Source organism: Streptopelia decaocto (assembly GCF_964273445.1).
Source record: "Streptopelia decaocto genome assembly, chromosome: 5".
Lineage (NCBI taxonomy): Eukaryota > Metazoa > Chordata > Aves > Columbiformes > Columbidae > Streptopelia > Streptopelia decaocto.
Window position 1 is genome coordinate 55,343,201 of NC_138659.1, and position 23,807 is coordinate 55,367,007.

Genomic DNA, 23,807 nt, shown 5'->3' on the forward strand with positions numbered 1-23,807 from the left:
AGGTGCATAGAAACAACAAGCACTGAAACAGCTGGCTGTGATTAATATTTGCATGTATAAACAAACAAACACAAGAAAGGAAAACAAAGTGTTGGGAAGCCAGAATGTCATAAATCACAAACAGACCACCACTACTCAACTTTTAAGGTTAACACGGCTTCATAGACAAGCTCTATTTACCAAAATACAAACTGGAGCAAATAATGTGAGAGAGCTACTTGTTTGTCTAAACTAATTATTCTAAATCTGATTGTATAGCATTAACAAATGTTTGTGGCTTTTTCTTGGTTTGTTTCTCTTTTTTGCACCAAATGTCGACCATAATTCACGACAGCATTTTCTTTCTCCACATAAATGGCTCCACAGAGTTTAAAAATTCTCGATTCAGTTTCTCTTCTGAGTATCCTTCCTGGGCCATTGCTAGGATAAGGCCTTAGAGCAGTTCTCTGCAACAGCGCAGTGCAGAACACCTGCCACCTCTCCTTCAGTAAGAGCTGGCAGGTAGTTGGTGTATCTCCAGAATGTCTGGAAAGTAAGATGAAATGACTGGATCTTACTTCTGCCCAGCTTCAATGGCAGCAAGAAATGACCTTCAGACATAAGTAAACATCTTTTTAAGTACATTTACTCAGGAAACTAAATTTAACCTTGTCCTGGAGGAGAGACTGAAACTATGTATATTTCCACAAACAGTTTACTTTTATCAGGTTCCTTCTATGTTTGTAAATATGCAGTAACTGTTTTTTCTGTATATAACTTCAGGGAGCAGACACTAGTGTTGATGATGGAGAAGGGAAGAGTCCAGACAAAACCAAGGAGTCGGCTACAAAGGTGTTTGGTGCCAATACACCGCTTGTTTCCTGCTACTTTGACAGTAGGTTCTTTAACAATTCCTTTCTTGTAAATCATGTTTGTTTCTCCCTGGTCTCAAACACAATTGTAGTTCTTTGTGGTTTACATATAGGTTTACATACCTTCTGTTACAATTACTATCTGATCCTTGATTGGGCTCTATTTAGGCTACTAAAAGAAAAATTAGTCATTTCGATATTTCAGTCCACTGTCATGGAGACATGTTTAAAACCTGTACAGGACAGGAATTTTAAAGCTATTGCAGCACCTGAATTTTAGTCTATTTTAAATGATGCTTTTTTAGCCTTAAGGTCCTTCCGTAACAATGCAGGAAGCTAAGCCAGCAGAGATGATGTATGTACAACCAATTTTTTGCTGTTTCAGCTCACTGAACCAGCTCAATGCAGGGTCAGACAAATGCCTGACCCAGAGGAAGTAGTAAGACCATGTAGGTGAGTTGCAAAGTGAACAAAACGTTAACTTTGCCCATGTGGAGTGGGTCTCAATGCCTTGGAATCACTGCAATAGGATCCACCACTGTCAGTTAATAGGAAAAAAGGCCAATCGCATCCACTCCTAAGACTCAAAATCCTTTTTGAGGATCTCTGACTGGAACACTTGTCTTTATTTGGACTCTGCAGAACTTGATCTCCCCCCAGGAATGGGAGCCTAAATGTTAAATCTTGTCTTTCAGAAGCTGAGGAAGATTATTGTGGTTTCTTTTAAATAATGACCACAATAGGAGGAGAAAGGCACCTTTTCCTGCCAGACTTCAGGGGTTTCAGCTCACTGAGGCTGTGTGTGGCTCAGATTTTTCCAAGGGCTTGAAAGGGTTAGAGCTTACATCTTTTAAAGAAAAGCTGAAGTAACTTAACCACGTGCTGTCCTGGGCTTGGGCTGCTCTCAGTTTTCGCTAGTCCGCCTTAACTGCAGTGATTTTATTTTATTTTTTAATCTTGTAGCTAAACAGATAGAGTTGCAATTGGAATTAACTTTCTAGACCTAACACCTAAAAATGTGAAACTCCCAGGTCCCTGTAAGTGCCGTAGTGAACACTTAAATTAAGCCGAGGAATGCCCAGTTCTTGATTCTCTTTGGAGGTACTGGATTATCACAGCATTTCAAAGAGGAATTTTTGAATAGAAGAATTTTTAGATGATCATGCAATGAAAAACATCCAAGTAGCTTTAGTTTTGTGGGGTTTTTTTTTGTGTTTTGCTTGTTTTTTGTTTATTTGTTATGTTTATTTTTAATTTCTGCTTTAAACAGTGTTGGAATAAATGCTTTCAGGTGGTAGCTTGTTGGTATTAGTACACCTGTGACTAGAAAAGCAGAAATGTGCTGCAGTGCTTGAGCTAAAATGTGTAAAGCATTTTTATAAACTCAAAATACCTTCGTTGCAGAAAAGAAGCCTGCATAATGCAGTTGAACTCTTTTATTTATTTCATACAGGAGTATATACTTACCACCTTCGCTGTTACGTCTACCAAGCAAGAAATCTCATGGCTTTAGACAAAGACAGTTTTTCAGGTATGGAAAAATCATTATAATGGGGCAGAAAACCCACTTGTGTAACTCGATTTAGCTATAGAATATCTTAAATCTTTAAGGTCTGTGGGTAGGTTCCAGCTACTGAAACTGCACCATGAAGTCTCAGCTTCATTACATATGATCCAGATTTGGTTAGTACTGCCCCAGGAGCAGCACAAAAATAAGTGCTCTGAATGTGCAGCACCTGCTGCTGCCAACTAATTCTCAGCGAGGGAATGGGAATTCAGATAAGGTCTCCCTGTGCCTTCCTCAGCTTCTCCTTCAAAGCCTACATGCGGTTCCTAAGCTGTCCTGCAGGAAGCTCGCACAAAAGCAAGGATGAGGAAAGCTGGATGGCTGTCATGTCACCAACTGCCTCTCAGCGTTCAGTATTTTACATTAATGAGTTACTGAGATGAACCTGTGGAAAACTACACTGCCCCTTACTAATAAGGATGGCTTTTGTTTGTTCATCCAAGTGTACCTGTTGCCCTTTCTTCAATAGTAATGGCAATTTTCAGCTCTTAGGTATCCCAACAGTGTTGTATCCATTTGGCCTCTTTGTAGTCAGGCTAATTCAATACCCAGATTATCAAGTATTTAATTTTTGCTAATCAGAATTAAAATTCCACAGGGTAGTCAGAGGGCAAATTGAAATTAGATTCTGTAAGAATATGCCTTTACGCTTCCCTTTAAATAAGTCCAGACAAAGATGAAATGGGCAGCCTAGAATTTTCTTTCCCCATCAATCTCCATTTATGGCATTCTTTTTCTCCGTGTTTTAATTAATTATTAAGTGTGATGCATTTACTAATTTATTACAAAAGACATAGAGTTACAGATATTTTAGTGCTGTTTTCTGAAATGAGGGGAGTTTTTTATACAGCCGCCTGTGTGTATTTGGTCTTACTTCAAAATGCAGCACAATACAAAGAAACAACAATACATGCCTCTAATTTGGATATGTAGAATTCAAGATTGGGACCCAAGATGCAGTCACACAGAAACTAGCACGTCTAATTTTATTTTCCTCTAAAACTAGTTTGAAGTTTTAGCCAAATTTTGTAAAACTCTGTTCAGGTTCTTAGCCAGAAGCTGTTGAAACTGATCTAAAGATAACCTTTAAAATAGCCTCCAGTCCTTAGTAATTGCAATTTGTACAGGAAATGTTAATGACCATCATTGGATACCTTCTATAGGTCTTTATATCATCAGGCTCTGCCACTGGGCCTAGACCACTTTAATCATTCAGCTGTTTTGCAAGAAGAGGTTGCTATAAATAAGCATGTTTGAAACCAAAACTTGATCTGAGCAATACAGCTTGGGAGAATGTTGTTTCGCAACTAGTCAGAACTAGAATTATTTTTTTGTATTATTTATGAGTCTGTACAGCTGTATATCAGTGGAGACAACAAGCAAAAAAAGCTTCTAGGGACAATAACTAAAGGGAGATTAGTATAGCCAGTGTTTCATTTTATTTTTCAGATTTTCTTTCTGATTTGCGAGATGTTTTATCATTTTCATTTATACTATTAATAAAGGAAGCTATTTAGTAACGAAATGGAATTTGCTCTATTAAATGTAAATTATGTGTACATGTGGGCTTTTGTTTTAAATAGAATGGCTTATAGAACTGGTAATGACAAAAGAAAAATAATATACTATATTTGATAAAAATTGTGCCTGTATGCCTTATGGCTTGATGGGGTTTTGTTTGTTTGTAACTCTGTGTTTTTAATCTTTGCATGATATTTCAGATCCATATGCTCATGTTTCTTTCCTCCATCAAAGCAAAACAACCGAGATCATTCATTCAACTCTAAATCCTACGTGGGACCAAACTCTCATATTTCATGAAATTGAGATCTATGGGAACCCACAGACAGTAGCCCAAAACCCACCTAATGTTGTTATTGAACTTTTTGACAGTGACCAAGTGGTAGGTGAATGCTTTTTACCCTGATTGGTTTTTTATTTATTTATATTAATTGAGAATAACATTAATGGCTAAGATTGCTATTTTTGGTTGCAGGGTAAAGATGAATTCCTTGGAAGAAGTATTTGTTCCCCCATGGTCAAGTTAATACCAGAAGAGGACATCGCACCGAAACTGCTCTGGTATCCTGTAATAAATAATGGCAAAGCCAGTGGAGACATTCTTTTTGCTGCAGAACTTATTTTGAAGGACAAGGTGTATATTTCTTACCGTTATTGTGTGTATATATAATGATATATTATATATCCTCTCACAGTGAGTTATAATGTGAAGAATTGTCTTCGTATTTGCAAGGTATTTCATTTAAGGAAGATGAGAGAAACTAATACTCATGTTTGTGTCTTAATAGAGTGGTGCCAACCTTCCAATTCTTCCATCACAAAGAGCACCAAAGCTTTACATGGTACCTCAAGGAATCAGACCAGTAGTTCAGCTTACAGCTGTTGAGGTATGGGTTGTTCTTAAACTAAACGAGTACAAGTACCATCATCTCATCCTCTTGATAGTAAGTTTGTGTATTTGCTTAAGAAAAAAATATAGTGAGAAATACAGGGGGGGTTTTTCTGTGTTTTTGAGTTTCATTTTTTCCATTAATGTTTCTAGAAGAACCACCCTGAAATATATTGCCCGTCACATTTTATTACGGAAAATACTTAATTTCTTCTTTCCTACTTTTTTGAGTACCACATTAAGCATCTTGATGTCTCTTCTACCTTTGGTTATATTAGATTTTATTTTACAGATCCTGGCTTGGGGTTTGCGGAACATGAAAAACTACCAGCTGGCACCTGTTATGTCTCCGAGTCTCATTGTGGAATGTGGGGGTGAAAGGGTGGAATCTGTGGTGATCAAAAATCTCAAAAAGACACCGAATTTTCCATCTTCGGTTCTCTTCATGAAAGTTGTACGTTGCAAAAAGCTATATATCAGCTATCCGTGGCAAAAATCAGTTATCCCATATTTTGAAAGCTCAAGGTTTTGTTATGCAAGAATGAATAGAAAAACTTACACATCCTTTTTTGACTTAACATTAAGCAATTTACCGAGCCTGAAAATTCTAATCAAGATCATATAAACATGTCTGTACAATCGCTGGTAAATTATACCATCTTCTATGCATAATTCAGTGCAGTGTATATATATATATATATATATATATATATATATATGAAAAAGCATCAATTCACCTGTGTGGCTATTCTCTTATTGCTAGGATGAGATCTGTGCAAGAGTCAAGAAAATTCAAGATTTGAGGCAATTAAACTTATTCCTACTGACTTCTATTAAATCATAATATAAGGTTAGAAATTTTCATTCACCAAACAGCCATAGAACATAGTTCAGTATTAAATAAATGAAGTAACAGCTCTAATTTAGGAAGGCAATCTTTAGTCTTCATTTTTCTTCTGTTGGCATTATAAAAAAACTCTGACCTTTCATTTTTAGCTTTTGCCAAAAGAGGAGCTGTACAGTCCATCTCTTGTTATTAAAGTAATAGACCACAGGCCATTTGGACGGAAGCCCATTGTGGGACAGTGTACTATTGATTTACTGGAAAGCTTTCGCTGTGACCCCTACACTGCTAAAGAAGACATTGCACCACAACTGAAAGGTAAACAGCTAGAAAATGAAAAATTCTACTTTCTTATGCTAGAATAACCTGTCTTCAGTGTTTACTCCGCATACTGTACTGATGAATAGCCATCTCGTGTACCTCTGGAGAGATAACATGATCTGAAAGAAAAAAAAAAATCACAGTATTAATGCAGTATTCTGTGGAGCTGGCACATAAGAGGGCAGAGTGAAAAGGCAAGTCCACCCTCAGAGTTATTAATAGTTATTAATAATAACTGGTTCCCTGAAGTTCTTCTTTAGGATCAACTTGGAATTTAACTACCTGCATATTACCCCTACACTAAGTACCAACATCATGATCCAGTATTCCAGCAAGAATGCTCTGAATACAATGCTAACATTTCCTCTATATTTTTTTTCCAAGTTCTACTCTTCTTAAAAATTCTACATATTCTAGAAATGTTTGCATATCCTGCACAAAAACATATTGTGTATTTTTAGCAACAAATGGCAACTAATTGCTTTCTTTAGAGGATCAAACATACAGCCACTGAATTCTTTTACATGTTTTGTAACTGTTTGGACTTCAACTCTGATGAAAATGTTTAGTAAGATATTTTCCTTGCATCATATTGCTTTAATAAAATCTTTGGCTTACAGTTAGTCTCCTTTCTGCTGCACCTCGCCAGGATACAGTAATTGAAATGGAAGACACGCAGCCACTGCTAGCGGCTCAGGTAAGCTTTGAAATTTGATGCCTGACTTTCTTCTTCAGATCTGTGCTTTCTGAGAAACTATCTAGACAGCAAAATTGTCAGAAACATATGCAACCTTCTGCCTGCAAAGCAAGATGGAACAAAGTTACTTTGTGACAGGAAAGCAAAGGAAATACATTAATCATTTTAACCTCTGTTTTCATATAGTAAACATAAAACTATAGCTGTTTATGCATGGTAAAGTTCACCCAGTAGCTTAAGCATGAATTCCTTTGTTCAGTAGCTACCAAGGCATATGGTAGAACTTCAGCCAGTTGTCCACTGCTGATGGTCACAGCAGCCTGATCTTGCACAGACTGAGTGCTTCTAAATAAAGGAGCTAGGAGAAAGTGTTTGCTTTGGTGGGTACAGAACCAAAGCCAAGGTAACACAGACCTTTGGCTGCTCATTTTATCAGAGTCATGGCTTTTACAAGAGTCTTTAACTTTTATCTGAATTAAGCCTTCTGTTCTAATATAAATGTTTCATAGCTGGTATGGAGAATTTTTATTTCCTTTAAAAATTTTAAGAAAAGAGATTAAAACAACAAAGAAAACTTATCACTTTGAACTCACTGGCAAAATTGATTGAATTTGTGTAGTTAAATTCAACCAGAAGAGGGAAAATTTTAAATGTTACATAAGGTGAAACACATTTTCAGCTATAGCAGGGAAAACCTGAAATGCTACATAAGGTGAAACACAATTTGTTTTGTTGAGTTTGACATCACGCAAGCCAAATATAACATTAGATACAATGATAGCATCCTTATGACAGAGGAAAGAATATTCAAAACAATTCAAATTGAAATTAGTGCAACTGTGGAAAGTGTAAATGATATGCAGAGAACACCCTGAGGACACAAAATACCAAAATTTCATCAATTACATTCCAATTTCTAGTGTTTAAGCAGTATGTCAGCAGCACTCAGCAAAATGGCTTCTCCAACAACAGTGCATGTATGTATGTATGTATGTCCCCAGCTAATGCATGGAGATGACCAGACTGGGGGTGGGTGAGGGAAGAGTGTTAATGGGACGTGGTCACAAGGCTGGACTTCTCTTGACAATTATTTCATACAGAGATTTTGGAGGAGATGATGCTCATAAGTCTAGTATAATTAGTCACAAATATTAAGGTATCCTTATTCCGAAAGTCTTACCTTGTTTGTACAATATGTATTAACTATTAAAAACTTTGTGTGTCAACTTATTTGGAATCTATTTACTAAAAGCACAAAATCAACAGGATTTAACTACACTATTAATAGTAAAACTTTGTTTAAAAGTGAACTTTCTGGAGAATAAAATAAATCTACAGTAAATAAAATTCTAAGTCTAGCTTTTCTAGGGATCCACGTATCTCTTATTTTTTTTCCCATAATTTCAAGAGGATCCAAAAGCTAATAGTTCAGTGTTAGTGTCTTAGAAACTTCATATATAAAAATCTGCAGTAAAGTTAATGGATACGTTAAAAAAAAAAAAAGGACAGTAACCATTACATGATCTTTACCATGTGAATATTTCACTCCAAAATCTCAGATTTATCATATGGCATTTTATTCTATGTTTTGGCATTCTGTGAGAACATCCTGCTTACCAGTTTTAGTAACAATAATACCCAAATATTGAAAATGCATTATTTGCTTTGGGAATTTTTAAAGAAGGTCTTAAGGTTTTGATTTTTTTTTCTATTAATCTCTTCTTCCCAAAGCTACCAAGTGCATTAGTTGAGGAGACATATGAAGGTATATCAAGGAAAAAACAAAAAACGCTACATCACAACAACAACAAACAAACACCACAAAACCACAAACCCTAATTTAAACTCTTCCAACATTATGCTTTGATGAAAGATTCGGAGTTCTACACAATGTGTTTTGTGAAAAGGCTTTGAATTGAGAGTTTAAATTATTATTGCATAGTTATGCAAACTACTCTTCATATTGTCAACGTTACAAACCAGTGTTTAAACAAAGACAAATTTAAATACGGCAAAGTATTCAAAATTACCTCATGAATTCTGCCTGTAAGTTTTGCAAATCACTACATGACGTGGTTTCTGAGAAGAAATCTCACCAATTACCTTTAAGAAATCACAGAATCATTTCACAGTTGGAAGAGACCCTCAGGATTATCAAGTCCAACCGTAACCTAACCTAATTCTAGCACTAAACCATGTCCCTAAGAACCTCTGTCAGTCCTGTGCAAATCTGAAAAAAAAAATCTGTATTTCTGATTTCAAGTTAGACAAGACTACGCAAATACAGCACACCTGCACATCCCAGCAAGAGAATTACTTAGAGACTGCAAATCGAAGTAAATGACCATGATATACCAGCGTGATGTCCTGATCTATTGATGCATTTGGCTTGTATTCATAAAACATTTTGCATATTTCTTCTGCTTTGCACAAAAATTTATGGATTATGCCTTTAAATTAACACACACGGTATGATGCATAAACACTATCCGAAATCACACTTGCTAATCTTGGCTTCCAAATGGGATGCATGGTGCTTGCTCTTAATGGACTATGGTCACAATTATGGTATCTGTGATTTAACCGGTGAAGCATTTTGGATTGTGTAGATTGCTAATACACTTATACAGATAAATCCATAGACATATATACTGGTTGTTACTGTACTTTATAATTCACTTTCTTCCAGACTCCTGAAAATCCACAGCCTGTAACCAATTGAAAAATGATAGTAGAAGGAAAAGGGAAAAGGCTGTTGAGGAAATTGTTTTATAAAGAACTAAATATTCAAGAAGGAAAAAAAAAATAACTTGAACTTTATATATGTGAAAGTTGTTTGGAAAACAATCTCTGGAATAGATTCAGTTTTGCAAGTGCTCCTAAAAACATTTTTCAAATGAGATAAATCAGATCCAGTGCTCTATGCAGATGAAGGCACAGATCATGCTGTCGTGGAAATCAGTAAACAGAATTCAGAGTGGAACACTGCAATGACACAATAGAAAACCAAGTTTCAGTTTTGCTTTGTTATATGAAGAACAAAGCGCAGGGTGATAAAGTCCTACAGTCCTAAAAACCTGCTTTTAAAAATTTTTATATATATGCTCCAGTTTAGTATCTAGGACATAACAGCAGGAAAAAAGTTAAACATGATGTCTGAGTATTCTTCAAAAGTATATATAAATTATTGATGTTAGTAACTTACTTTACATACATACTATATAAAAAATCCTAAACATTTAAAGTCTGTTTAACTGTATAGAACTCATAAAGTCATAAAAAAAATCATAACCTTACCACTGTTTTTGTTTTGCTCTCTTTTTACCAATTGATCGTCATGACCAGCTTACGGAAAAGGTAATGTGTATTATTTTTGAAAATCTACACGTTGGTTTTCCCCAACTGCAAATCAATAAATCAATACTGCCCCTAAATTAGCATTTGAAGCATGTGGATGAGAACGGTAATCTCTGAAAATGCTTGACATAAAACCTACAGTGAACTTGTAAAATGGCAAATTTAGGAAAAATATGCATGACTGAAATAAAAGCCCCTAGGTATTTTAAAGAACAGCTCACATACTTTAAGACTCTACTTAAATTCAAACAATCTTAGAGACTTTTTCAAATTTACACCATGAATGAATACTATTCATTACCAATCGAAGGATATTTTCAGGGGCAGATAATTATATTATGCAATCCCTATGGATAAGCACAGAAAATATCACACTATTGAACAAAGTGATTATCAGACTTAAAGAAAGATAAAAAAACCCCACAGAAATAACTGTCTTAGTGGAATGTATAGATTGCTAACATCTAGGGTCTCCTGAAGCTCACTAAAGTATTTCTAAGACAGCAAAACTCACTGCTCCTTTTTTTCAAGTGCCTTTGGTAAACATTAAGGTCAATCTCCAAACGCCAGATTCTGTCACAACACAGACAATCCCCACTGGTTTTAACGGAATGGTGCATGATTAGAGCACTTACAGGTCTGTCCCAGTGTTACTACAAGGCAACAGTTTTGAAATAAATGGGAATGCTGAAAGCAAACTAGCACATTTGTCCCTCAGGAGAAGTTTTCAACGTGTTCACTGTAGTATTTAAAGTCATGCAATTCCTGTAATGAATACCAGGTATGACAATGTTTCTCCGTAGCAGCTGAAGCAACGACTGCACCAGCTGAGCATACATTCCCTTCCCTTGCCCTGACTGAAGTACTCCAGAACTCAGGTGGCGAGAGATGTGCCGCCCTGCCCAGAGATGGAGGAGAGAAATACACTCACCTCCAGAAGTCAGTCGTTTGCGACAGGTTTCTAGATGCCAGCAATTAATTGCTTGCTTGGAGATGGCTGGCTGTTGACTATCAACGCAGCTGGATTATAGGTTAGATACCTAAACCTGGGTAAGAGAAATTCCGTGTTTTTAGCCTTAATATTCACATTCTAATTTTCTTTCAGATGAACCTTTACTATTACTTAACTGATAGTAAGTTTTAGAGTATACTGTCTTTTAGTATGTTTTGTAGTTTCTGTTGTTCATTGTTTCTGCTGTACAGCATGATATTAAAAAGGCTTTGTATCTCAATAACACTTTTTTATTCGCTTTTCTTTAAGGAGGAAGAAATTGTTGATTGGTGGAGCAAATTTTATGCTTCAATAGGAGACCATGAAAAATGTGGACAGTATATTAAAAAAGGATATGACACTTTAAAGGTATTGCTCAGGATAAAATAAATTATCTCAATGTTTATAGGCCCAAAAGCTGGTCAGAGCTGTGCCCTTTGTTTTTAAATGCTCTTCAGAGTTTAACTAATTCATGTGGTGAAATGAAGGTTTTGAGAACATACGTTTGCTTCAATTCTACTTAACTACATTTACTAAGAGATGTATTAAGAGTTTAATCTAAACTTCAGTCAAATGGAATTTTATTCCTGACTTCTTTTGGTGCCAGGCAGATCCTAAATAAACAGACATATTCAGAAAGTATGAAAAGAGAAGATCAGTACTTTGACTGTCTGGTTAGAAGTTGAAGCCAGACCACTTTCATTTCTCATCTAATACACCTCATGAAGAAAGATAAGTTTGTGAAATGCTATTTATTCTGTTTTTAACATGGCCTAAATGAAGTTTGATAGCATGTTCTCCAAGCATCGCATTTGCTTCCACTTAGATGTAAAAATAAAAATGTTCCAAATGCTTTGGTTCCTTAAGATATTCTATCAAACATACAATACACTTTGCAATGCCACAATGATCTGTCCGGTAATTTCTAAACTGCATTTTTTTCATTCTCCTTTTTCTTTTTTTAAGGTGTACGACTGTGAATTGGAAAAGGTACCTGAATTTAATAGCTTAACAGACTTCTGTGACACATTTAAGCTATACAGAGGCAAATCTGAGGACAGTGATGATCCATCAGTGGTCGGGGAATTCAAGGTAAATGTCAAATAATGGGCAACAACCAAACGCTACATGCAGTGCTTTGTATGTAAGTGGTTAATTAAGTAAGTCTACATGCAAGCATTTCAGCTTAAACATGGACACGCTAACAGAGGCAACAGATGCTCGTAACTGCTTAGGTACAGGCACTTCTTTTTCAAGGCATGTATAGCTACATGTTTCTCACACTAAACGTGATACATGCTAATTTAATTCTGTTCCTGCTGCTGTGACCTTCCCTGGTACCTGTGGTACAGAACTTTACCAGACGACCTCGTGAACAGGCCTAAAGCTTCACCTGCAGGTGTTCTGAGCAAAGTATATTTTTAGAATAAATTTGGAAAAGGTATTTGGTACTATTTCTGTGACTCTCTCTGTGATTTTTAAAGATTAAAATAATGTTAACATGGTATGTAAAAAAAAAAAAAAAAGGTCAAACAAAAGAAAAAAATAAAAAAGAACAGTACATTAAATGATGCTTATGGAATATATATTACATATTCTCAGTTGCAGAAAACCAAGTAACTGTTGAAATCAAAAGAGCTGTATTGATTTAAATCAGCTACGGATATAACCTTGCCTTTGTAGTAAGTCTTATCCAAACGCCACTAAAGCAAACCAAAAGACTTCTAAGTGACTATGGATCAGGCTGTAATTTTGCTATTCTATATAAAACAGAGTGTGAATGTGGAGGACAAATAAGAAAAAACAAACCTAACAGTAACTTTGCTACATTTCTCTTGACTCAGTCTTTACATTATTTTTTAGGGATCCTTTAGAATCTATGCATTGCCTGATGATCCCACTGTTCCAGCTCCTCCTCGCCAGTTCCGCGAGCTCCCGGACAGCGGGCCTCAGGAGTGCATCGTGCGAATTTATATTGTTCGAGCTTTGCAGCTTCAACCCCAGGATAATAATGGGCTGGTGAGACTTTTTTGCTTTTGTCTGTGAGCTAACTCTGCTGTAGTATATTTCAAATAAAGTTAGTCTTGATAACTATTTCTTAACAATATTTTTTTTATTTTAAATAGTGTGATCCTTATATCAAAATATCCCTGAGTAAAAAAGTAATTGAAGACAGAGATAATTATGTGCCTAATACTCTCAACCCAATTTTTGGCAGGTAACAAATTTTTTTGTATTTTCAATTCATTGTATTTTAGAATGTTTTCCTATTTTTTAAGATAAACAATTATCTGAAATATCTAGTGCTGTAGTCATAGTTGTATACTGACAATTAACTGTGTGTAAAGTTGCATAAGGCATTTCCCTTTGAAATCACTGGACAACATGGGTGTTTGGCTACTCTACAGATTTTCTGTATCACATGGGTAAATTGCACAAAGTCAAATAATGTATATGTATTAAAACTGCCCTTTGTTATGCATATAAGAATGATAAAATAAGCTTATAGAATATGGAAAAAGTTTTAACTCTGAAAACTAACTGGATGTCACAATGAGTAATCAGCTTAACATACATTACCCATACACTGGTCTTTCCTTCAAAGACTAACAATAATTTGAAATATATCAATAGAAAAAATACTAATTAGGAATGGAGAGGTTACATCATCTTTATAATTACTAATAAAATTCTGGGTCTGGCTTGGTTTCTAGAGCAAAGAAATAGACAGCAAAGAGACTTGATTATGGGTATAAAGTACCTTCAAGATTCCAAGTTTTTCCAGAATTACTCTGGAAGCCACAGTTTAAAAGTTACACTAGAAATAAAGCAAAACAAAAAAAGATGCAGAGAATAATTAACCATGGAATACTTTACCTCAAAGGTAACAGATTCAGCAGCAGTACAAACCCTGAGGCTGCATATCTTGGAAGTAAATTCCAATAATTAATTTGAGAAAATTATACAGTCTGTTTGGTGTAGGACAGCTAGATGACAGAATAATCCCTTCTAGTCATACAAGCTAAACATTTGGACCATAGTTTTTAAGGCTCCAGCTGTGGTTTTACTGTGGTAAAAAAAAATGTAAAGTTTCTAACCACACACATACTATGGACTGACCAACTATCCGTTTTCTAAAGTGGCTGGCAGACCCACACTGTTTTTTTTCTCAGTCCCAATACAAGGTGCTGCACAGAAAATATCTAAGGAATACACTGTGCAGAAAGGAAGGATGTAATATCCATAGTGCTAATGGAATTATTAATAAGTGAAAACAGAAATTGCGTCATGAGCAGTAACTACTGCCAGATTTATCAGCACTGGAATCATAGAATAGTTTGGGTTGAGAGGGCCCTACAAAGCTCATCTAGTCCAACCCCCCTGCAATGAGCAGGAACATCTTCAGCTAGATCAGGCTGCTCAGAGCGCTGGCCAGCCTGGCCTCATCCCAGGGATCAGGCATCTACCACCCCTCTGGCATCTCTATAATATCTTGTAAAGGGTATTGCTCAAAAATAAACTCAAAAGTGCTTAAGTTGTTTTTTGTTTTAGTTTGGGATTGTTTTGGTTTGGTTTTAAGTTTAAAAATAAAAAGTAGTGCTCAAAAGAGCGATAGCATTGACTGGACATTTTTATGTTTAGAATGTATGAACTCAGCTGCTTCTTGCCTCAAGAAAAGGATCTGAAAATTTCAGTCTATGACTATGACACATTGACTCGGGATGAAAAAGTGGGTGAAACCATAATTGATCTTGAGAACAGATTCCTTTCTCGTTATGGATCTCACTGTGGCATCCCACAGCAGTATTGCATGTAAGTCATTCTGTCTATTGAAAATTTTTTATCTGTAAGATATAGTAAGCAGTCTCTGTAAAAAACAAAAACAAAAAACAACAAACAAAAAATTATTACCAGAAACCTGCGCTTCCTGCATTTTAAAAATTATATGGTTAAAAACCAATGCTATGGCTTCTCATGGGTGTTTGTCGTGCTCACTCTAGCATCTGAATGCCAAGATAAGCTGCAAAGTGTTCAGAAGAACCTTGACTTAAAACCATGATGTCAAACATTTTAATATTCTCTTTACATGGTAATGCGTGTTATTTCTGTCCAGAGAACATACACTTAAAAGAATTTTATGACCTACTCATGGAAATAAACATGAAGGCATCTTTTAGTGTAAATTACTTTGATATGTAAAGAAAAAAGCATTCTGCCTTCGAAAGTAATAGAGCTGGTACAAAATTATGTCACTGTCTCAAACTCAAGTGGCCTCAATCTAGGCAGTTACAGTGCTGCCCCTTCTGAATGAGTTTAATAAATACATTTTATGTGACATGTAAATGCCCTGACTGCTGAATAATTTTGTGATGTATTGCTTTTCCTTCCCAAAAGTTCAGGTGTGAATACCTGGCGTGATCAACTAAAACCAACCCAGTTACTGCAAAATGTAGCCAGGTTTAAAGGCTATGCTCCTCCTGTCCTCTCTGAGAATGGTAGAAAGATTAACTACGGGGGACGAGATTATACTTTGGAGGAAGCTGGTGAGCTCATTCACTTATTCTGTATTTCTGTCTTAAATACACATTGATACATATATAAATTTTGTATTTATTTATGGAAAATTAGAAAAAAAAATATTTTTTAATGTTGAGCATAGTTTTCCACTCAATTTTAAATATCTGGTTTAAAATTTTTTTAAAGTTCAAATCCAAATTCTGGTTCATTAACTCACATTCTTTGTCCATTTCTTTTATTTCAGAAGCTAACAAAATTTTGCATCAGCATCTTGGTCCGGGTGAAGAGCGGCTGGCCCTTCATATCCTCAGAACCCAAGGTTTGGTACCTGAACATGTGGAGACAAGGACCTTATATAGCACCTTCCAGCCCAACATCTCCCAGGTACTATGAGCCAGTTTACTTCTGGTTTCTTGAATACAGAGATAGAGCATTCCTGCATTTATGTCATGTTGTCAATGGTGTGGTATCACTCAGGGGGAAGAGGGCTATAAAACATTATTTGACTGAGAAACTAAGGCAAGTTAGTCTAGAAATGTAAAAAAAATGCAGTTAAGTTTTGCCACTAAGACCCCCAAGTGACACCTTAAACACTGACGGAATGGAAATTGGGAAAGATTTTTTTATTACTTCAGTACTGAAATAAATTGAAATATGTATTTAATACCTCACCAACAATAATGGAGACAGCCTGGCTTGAGAGCTTCCAAGTTACAGTCAACAAATGAGACCAATCTTGTAATTTCTCTACAAGGTCCAAAGGTGCTCGTTTAAACACAAAGTCTTACATTGGACCTCTCTGTTAGAGAGGAACAAAGGCTAACATTTGTTTTCTAGCATTTACTAACTTGCCAGCGGTTGTATTTGTAAGAAAGTTTCTGCAGCAACCAGAAAACTTAACTGCAAAAATAAAGGTGCCTGCATTTGAAATAGAGTATATAATCTTCAGTGGTTGCCTTACTTCAGAGTCTAGGTAAGGGGACGGATCATGTACACTGCACAGGCCACCAGCTGCAAATTATCAGCCACACAAATGACACTGTGCTTAATACCACCTCTGAGAGAACAGGAAGTTGGACCTCCAGAATGAGAACTATTTAGGCCTCTAACTTGCACTGAATTCACTAGGAATTAACATCCCTATCATGTGAATTCTTGGCATTGTTCATTTGTAGAGGCTTGTATCACATGAAGGATTGGGCTTGCTCCTATCTGAAGTCTAGAGAAGCTCTGACATTGGTAACATGGGTGAGCTCTGCTCTGTGGCAAAAATTAGTACTTAAGCATGTCAATAAGCAGTTCCATGGGATTACCATGACAAAACCATATACAACAAACAATCCCTCATCCATCTTCTCCACTGCTACAGGGAAAGCTCCAGATGTGGGTTGATGTTTTCCCCAAAAGCTTAGGACCTCCAGGCCCTCCCTTCAACATCACTCCCCGAAAAGCCAAGAAGTGAGTATCCATATATACTGCATACCAGCTGGCAGCCCTGACACAAGCAAATTCAATTCTCTTTCCCCAAACATCTCTCTTAGGTATGTCTTGCGGGTGATTGTCTGGAACACCAAAGACGTCCTTTTGGATGAAAAGAGCATCACAGGGGAAGAAATGAGTGACATTTACGTTAAGGGGTATGAGCACCCTATCATGTAACACTTACAAATGAAAAACTGTCAGAATGTCCTGGGAATGCCTAGACCACAGGTTCCAAAGATTATTTGGTTCAGCCAAGTCAGTGCACACTACGGCCTCTGAAACAGTGCTAACCTCAGAGAAGTACAGAAGTATTAGGAGATAAAGTATGACCAGTTAATGTGCAGTGAAAGATCCCAGAAGTTCATCTCTTGAGATGGGAAACAATTGAAAAGATAGTGAGTTAACTTTGGTGCTGCACAACCTGGGTTCTTAATTTTTACATTTCCTAGTCCAGAAAATAAAAGAAAAAACAAACCAAAACAAACAAAAACCAACCAACCAACCAAAACAAACAAACAAAACACTCACCCAAACCACAAGAGAAATCAGAGAAACATACTACTAGGCTGTTAGTTTAATTTATCCTAAAAAAGAAAGAAAAAAAAGCCGCCACCAACAGCCCACCACCGATACAGTACTGGTCTTAGCAGACCAGAAATTCAGTTCAGATGTTCCTATTTACAGTGCCAAATGGGAACCAAACTGAGAAAGGGTGTGAAAGACCCTTCAGCCTTCTGTGAGCAACTCTTACGGCTTGTTTGCAACCACCTAATGATGTGGTTACAGTACAAACAAGCACCAGACACATCCCTCTGTATTTTCAGATGGATGCCTGGTAATGAAGAAAATAAGCAGAAAACGGATGTTCACTATCGATCATTGGATGGTGAAGGGAACTTTAACTGGAGATTTGTTTTTCCTTTTGACTATCTCCCAGCAGAGCAACTCTGTGTAGTTTCCAAAAAGGTAAGTTTTTCTAAAAATTTCAATACTTATAATACGGATTGTAATTAGTCTCATAATTTTGTACGACATAATGAAAGAGACGGTTTGGCTCAGTTCTGCATACTTTCCTTGAACTGCTATTGCGAACAGATTCAATTTTGCCTTCAAGCCAGGAACACCACACTGTCAGCAGCAGCACTCTCCTCTTAGCAAGGTCCTTAATACTTCCACCAACCCCTGAATTCACAAGTACTAACAGACCACAGCACTGAATTCTCATAAGTAATTTTTAAAAGATGCTTGGATTTTTTTTTTTTTAACATTTTAGGAACATTTTTGGAGTCTTGACAAAACAGAATTCAGAATCCCACCCAAACTTATCATCCAAATATGGGATAATGACAAGTTCTCCTTGGATGACTACCTGGGTAAGACTTCTAAGAAAACAATTACAGTTGTCTCAAAGAAAGAGATAAAAATGGACAATTTTACATGATCGCATAAGGACTGTGTTTACAAAGTGAGCCACTGAGCATGCAAATACACTCCTGCTTTCCCACGCAGTACAGGGTTACTTGTGCTCATGAATGAATAACGGACTATTCAGTAAAGGCCTACTTGCAGGTAAACCAAGATACTTTACATTCAGGTAAGTCCTATCACAATGTACATGAAATTATAATGTGCATTAAAACTTACTTTGCTTATTTCTTTAAGTAAAATTATATCAAACAAAGTACTTCAATTACACATAAGAGTATTGACATAAGGCTGTAACATAGGTTAAGCAGTCTACTTCACACGACTATTAATGCTACTTCACACCACTGTTAATTCTTACCTTTTGTATAGATGTTGTTCTGGAGAAGATTCTCTGCTCTGTATTAAAACAGCTCCAAAGCCTTTAGCTTGCATGCAAACCATACAGGCCTCAAAATCTGAAAATAAACAGTTTATTTATAACCATTATTAAAGTTAGCTAAATCATGTGTTTAACTAGTAGAAATTACCTTAGTATTACACTTCTGTATTTGGTTATCTTCTGCTTAGGTGTGTGGGGATGAAAAACCTCTATTAAAAATCAAGTGATCTTACATTAAGAAAGGGGGAGGAGAGCTTTCTAAGTCAAATTTAGCAACACCAGGGCTTTCAACACCAGCAAGATGGGTTTGAACACAGCCTGATAGGTCCCACTTCCCTGCCACACAACCTCCTTAGACAAGCAAGAATGTAAAGTGTGTGTTGTTTTTCCTGTAGAACATGTTTAGAGATAAGAAAGGTTGATGTTGAACCACTATGTTGTATGATTGATTGTGTTATGCAGTGTTTATTTTTGTACCCATCTCCTAGGCTTTGTGGAACTTGATTTACATAAAACAGTCATTCCAGCAAAAGTTCCAGAAAAGTGCAACATAGACATGATTCCAGAGTACAAAGCAGATGGTTCCCAGAAGGTTCCCAAGACTGCCTCTCTCTTTGAACAGAAATCCATGAAGGGGTGGTGGCCATGTTACATTGAAAAGGATGGCTCCCGCATTTTAGCGGTATGATTATTACTTCTTTAAAAAGTACTTAAAATGTGCTCACCTTGCTTTTCAAATTATAAAGAAAGATTGTAAAGAGTCTCCTGCTTAGCTGTGAGCTTTCAGTGGATAAACAGATGAGGAGTGAAGAGAACATTCCATGCACAAGTTCAGTAATATTGCTCCATCAACAATTTTTTGTTTTAAAGTAGGAGTTTAATACTTAAATTTATTTATTTTGGTTTTAAGTCCGTTTAACTTGAAGGACTCTGTCACCAAGTTGAGTCATGTTATCTTGCCAAAGCAGCCAATAGAGTTATTGTGTGAATGAATTTATCATGTTATTGCTTAGAAGAAACACGAGACATCCTAAATGCATTAAAGACTAAAGAAAAATGTTTAAAGCCAAAGAACCAGAAGACCTAAAGCATTTTAACTTGTTCTATACAGAATATAAATGTATATTTATCACTTCCTAGAATGTTAAGCCTTTCAGGTGCGTCTGCTTCTTCTTGCTAATGTTTTTGCCTTTAAAGCTTATTACAGGAATGTAATTAATTGAAGAAAAATATTCAGAAGCATCTATCAGGCACAGCAATTAAAAATGAGATGCTTAAGCATTTGGAAAAGATGCCATCTTTGGGTTTTCTTGAAATAAGAGAAAAATTGGTTTGGTTTTGCTAAATAGGAAAAAAAAATGTGTAGCTTAAAAGAGAACTACAAATGAATTAGCAGAACCATTTTATGCATGGTGATTTCATTTTCTATCTGTCATTCTGTGATACTGTGTGGTGACACTGTCACAGTACAGAAACAATTCCATTTTGAGAAGGAAATGAAAAACACACAGATGCACCCAATGAGGTGGTCTCAAACTCTGCTGTATAAGCACCAAACAAGTACTATTAGCGCTGCTTCAATATGATGCTTGTCTCATCCCACATGTTTTCTGAAGGGTAAAGTTGAAATGACATTGGAAGTTGTCAATGAAAAAGAAGCTGAGGAAAGGCCAGCTGGTAAAGGAAGAGATGAACCCAACATGAACCCCAAACTTGATCTACCAAAGTAAGACACTTTTCTCTTACTAACTTGAGAAATATATATCTATCTACTCTGATGTTCTTGACAAAATCTGCATGAAGGATCTATTAGATATCAATTATCCTTTGTAAAACCTTTATAAAAGCCAGTCTTGTTTCTTTCTGCAAGCATTAGGATAAAATGCAAGGTGGTTTCAGTATAACAGCACACATTTACTGAACCTGCTATCTTACATTACAAAACTATCTGTATTTTCTTCAGCCTCCAAACCAGACTGTTTTAATGTGTTATATTCTTATGCTTAAGTATCTCCTATTTTTATAGTATGAGTAATATTTGTTTCTTTCAAAATGCAGCCGACCAGATACTTCCTTCCTTTGGTTTACAAATCCCTGCAAGACAATGAAATTTATTGTGTGGCGCAGATTTAAATGGGTCTTTATAGGCCTTATCATCTTGCTGATTGTACTCTTGTTTGTAGCAGTACTCCTCTATTCGTTGCCGGTAAGAATTTTTTAAAGTTACTGTTCTTCAGCTGAGCTAAGAAGCTCAGTTATGTATGAGTCACTGACAGGACACACTCCTTACTCAGACAAGAGACTCTATCTACTCAGTTTTAATAGGAGATAAAGAGTATATCCTTACAGCTCTAAAAAATTTCCAATTATTCTTACTGAGAAAAAATTAAAATCTATGTTAAAACTAACCTATTAACTAATGAGCAAATGAGTGCTTTAGAAGTGTTAATGACCTGCACAATTAGAAACAGTTCATAGATGGTCTAGAGCCTGGGTTTCAGTCTACTTTAATTTGAAATATCTTACTCATTTTTACTGTATTTTAACTGAAATTACCATACCTTGAATACATTCTGATCCATTTTAATATCTTAAATGTCATTTACAAAACTATTTTGTGTATATCTTTTTACCTCTATTGTTTCTTCCCTCCTCCCCCAACAGAACTATTTGTCAATGAAGATTGTGAAACCAGTTTAAAGAAGAGTTTTTTACCTCATCTTTTTAAATAGAAATGATGTTTTGCCTCCAGCTGCGGACCATATTCAGCAAGGCTCTCCATGCTTTGTATCTGCTAGTATTTGGAACTGTAAAGTAGAGAAGTAAGAATTTAACCAAGGTTAGCCAAGGCTGAGGGGGCCATGACAGGTTTTTTTAAATAACGAAGGATGAACCCCCTCATATTTCATGTACATTTTTTACTTCAGTCATATCTACACATGGTAAAAGTTCTGACTTCCTTGCTTTTAAACTAGACCTTTCATAAAAATCACTCCGGAGGCTGCCTGCTCTTGCTATTTCTGGTTTTTAATGGATACTTCTTTTGAGAATTCCTTTCTATTGGGCACACTTTGAAACCTTACATTTTAACTTAATTAAAAACAAGCACTACTTATGTATACAAAGAAACCTCACAGTGCAATCAAAGAAGGGTCAGACACTGTTTCTAGAAAGGTTTTCAGCATCATGCTGCTTAAAATTCTTAGTTACTGTACTGTAGACTTAACAATGCTATATATGAATCTTAACAACAATTGCATGCACATAGAAGTAAATAATATACTGTTTACTTAGTATATCTTACAAATGTTTAAATAAACTTATCCAAAAGTAAAATGCAAGTCTCTAGTTTTCTTTATCTGTTACAAAACTACAATGCATCAGGTATTTTACAGTGTCTAGCAGAGGATGTAATGCTACAAATCTGGAGCTTAAGGTATTTTACTGCTGCCTTCACAGTGAAGAATAAGGAAATACTTCTGCACAAAGTTCTAATGAATTTCTTCATTAATTAAGAAATTAATAAAGAAATTAAATGTTACATAGTTACACTATGGTCCTTGTGTTTAGAAGTGATCTTGAATCAAAACATAAAATCCTAAACAACCCAGATTCAGTCCTTGTTTGAAATCTGATCTGCACATGGGAAGTATTTCATTTAGCTTCAGTCCCCTCCCCTGTGGCACAACAAAATCTAATCTGCACTAAAAATCAGGTATTAGTCAGGAATTCCACCTCGCTTTTATGGAGGGTCAAAGCAGAAGCGTCTCTCTGAACAGTCTCTGGTGCTTGAAATGTAGGAAATCTGCATCAGAACCTGAAATCAGTGTTTTGGATGATTGTCACACTCTTGACTGGATAAAGACTTCAGCTGTCTTTAAAAACGCGACAAAAATAACGGCAGTCATGAATTAGGCTTGAAAAAATCTCTGTGTTTAGGGGCACACATACTGCTTTCCTATAACACAGCACTGTAAAATAAGCATGTACTTGTCAGGCAAAATAAGTAAATCATACTGATTTAATTCTGTTGAACAAGCTAGAGTAAAGGTATTACATGAAATAACTTCCAGAATGTGAAGTCCCATTGGCTAGAGTGGTGCAAGCAGCAGTCATTCTGTCAAAAAGATAACAATGCCCTTATTTTTGGCTTGTTAAGAAACTCTCAGGCATTTTGACCTATGAATGAGAGCTCAGAGCTGGAACTAATCACCATCCAGAGGGATTGTCCCTTCACTGATGACGAAATAGCACTCCAGAAATAACTGGCAATTTTTGTGAGCTAATGTTTGATCATTCACTATTAAAATCTGTCCCCATCAATGCCATAAACCTGACAGGCAGTAAAAATTACAGCAGCCTTATTTTCACTGTAAGACAAGAAAGTGTGTTGCTTGTAAGGGTTGTAATTAGAAAGCATTTAACTTGAAAGAGCATTTCCCAGAAAACAATTCTGAAATGGAGATCCAAGCAAGCCTGTTCACCTAGCATTTGCAGAGTGTCAGGTTCTGCCCTGAGTTGAATTCACCCTCTTCCAGATGCCTTTTTTGTCTGAGCACGCATAGGCTTGACAGTTTCACTACATTTAGCAATGCTCTTGAAGACATAACTGAAAAGTCCGAGAAGCCATTCTGTCTCCCAGTCTGCTCCAGTAAGAAACAAAAGGGAACATATGTTGACAAGAAAGAAAATGTAATCATTAACATTTACATACCATGCTAGTCAAATCTGTAATCCCTGGTATAGCTGTTGTGCATGGTTCCAACATACAGTAGCTTTTTGCCTCATTCAAGCGGCACGGATTTAGCCCTTTGCAGGGAACAACTTGATGCTGTTCTTGTTCTGCACTGACTCCCGCCATGTTCACTTTGGCCAGGACAGCTCTGTACTGCTCCAGCTGCCAGCAACTGAGGGAAACATCCTTCGAGGCCACAGAAAAAAAAAAAGGGCAGAATGTAGATT

At 36.2% G+C, this 23,807-nt stretch overlaps 1 protein-coding gene and 1 long non-coding RNA gene across 5 annotated transcripts in view; one reads left to right on the forward strand and one right to left on the reverse strand.

The window, feature by feature from the left end:
- Window positions 1-21,644, forward strand: part of MYOF (myoferlin) — a 70,434-nt gene extending 48,790 nt beyond the window's left edge. The window contains exons 31-54 of one of the 2 annotated variants that reach the window (XM_082053500.1): window positions 763-874; window positions 2,305-2,382; window positions 4,140-4,321; window positions 4,415-4,573; window positions 4,728-4,826; window positions 5,121-5,282; window positions 5,825-5,990; window positions 6,614-6,690; window positions 7,611-7,679; window positions 11,309-11,407; window positions 12,005-12,130; window positions 12,902-13,057; window positions 13,165-13,256; window positions 14,681-14,851; window positions 15,434-15,582; window positions 15,801-15,940; window positions 16,926-17,014; window positions 17,098-17,193; window positions 17,863-18,004; window positions 18,312-18,411; window positions 19,334-19,527; window positions 20,462-20,571; window positions 20,904-21,051; window positions 21,510-21,644. In XM_082053500.1, the coding sequence (XP_081909626.1) occupies window positions 763-874; window positions 2,305-2,382; window positions 4,140-4,321; window positions 4,415-4,573; window positions 4,728-4,826; window positions 5,121-5,282; window positions 5,825-5,990; window positions 6,614-6,690; window positions 7,611-7,679; window positions 11,309-11,407; window positions 12,005-12,130; window positions 12,902-13,057; window positions 13,165-13,256; window positions 14,681-14,851; window positions 15,434-15,582; window positions 15,801-15,940; window positions 16,926-17,014; window positions 17,098-17,193; window positions 17,863-18,004; window positions 18,312-18,411; window positions 19,334-19,527; window positions 20,462-20,571; window positions 20,904-21,051; window positions 21,510-21,545 (2,952 nt within the window). In that variant the 3' untranslated portion in view covers window positions 21,546-21,644. Of the gene's footprint in view, window positions 1-762; window positions 875-2,304; window positions 2,383-4,139; window positions 4,322-4,414; window positions 4,574-4,727; window positions 4,827-5,120; window positions 5,283-5,824; window positions 5,991-6,613; window positions 6,691-7,610; window positions 7,680-11,308; window positions 11,408-12,004; window positions 12,131-12,901; window positions 13,058-13,164; window positions 13,257-14,680; window positions 14,852-15,433; window positions 15,583-15,800; window positions 15,941-16,925; window positions 17,015-17,097; window positions 17,194-17,862; window positions 18,005-18,311; window positions 18,412-19,333; window positions 19,528-20,461; window positions 20,572-20,903; window positions 21,052-21,509 lie in introns of those variants that run through there. The other variant, XR_014184132.1, reaches the window with a different exon arrangement.
- Window positions 6,027-21,657, reverse strand: LOC309440128. Of its 3 annotated transcripts, XR_014184135.1 has the most exons (6): window positions 21,561-21,657; window positions 18,825-18,921; window positions 10,979-11,093; window positions 9,358-9,398; window positions 6,612-6,791; window positions 6,027-6,112 (listed from the first exon to the last, which is right to left on the reverse strand). It is a non-coding gene; the product is annotated as an uncharacterized lncRNA (long non-coding RNA). The 3 variants fall into 3 exon arrangements; XR_014184134.1 differs by lacking the exon at window positions 9,358-9,398; XR_014184133.1 differs by lacking the exons at window positions 9,358-9,398; window positions 10,979-11,093.
- Between the last annotated feature and the right edge of the window lie 2,150 nt (window positions 21,658-23,807).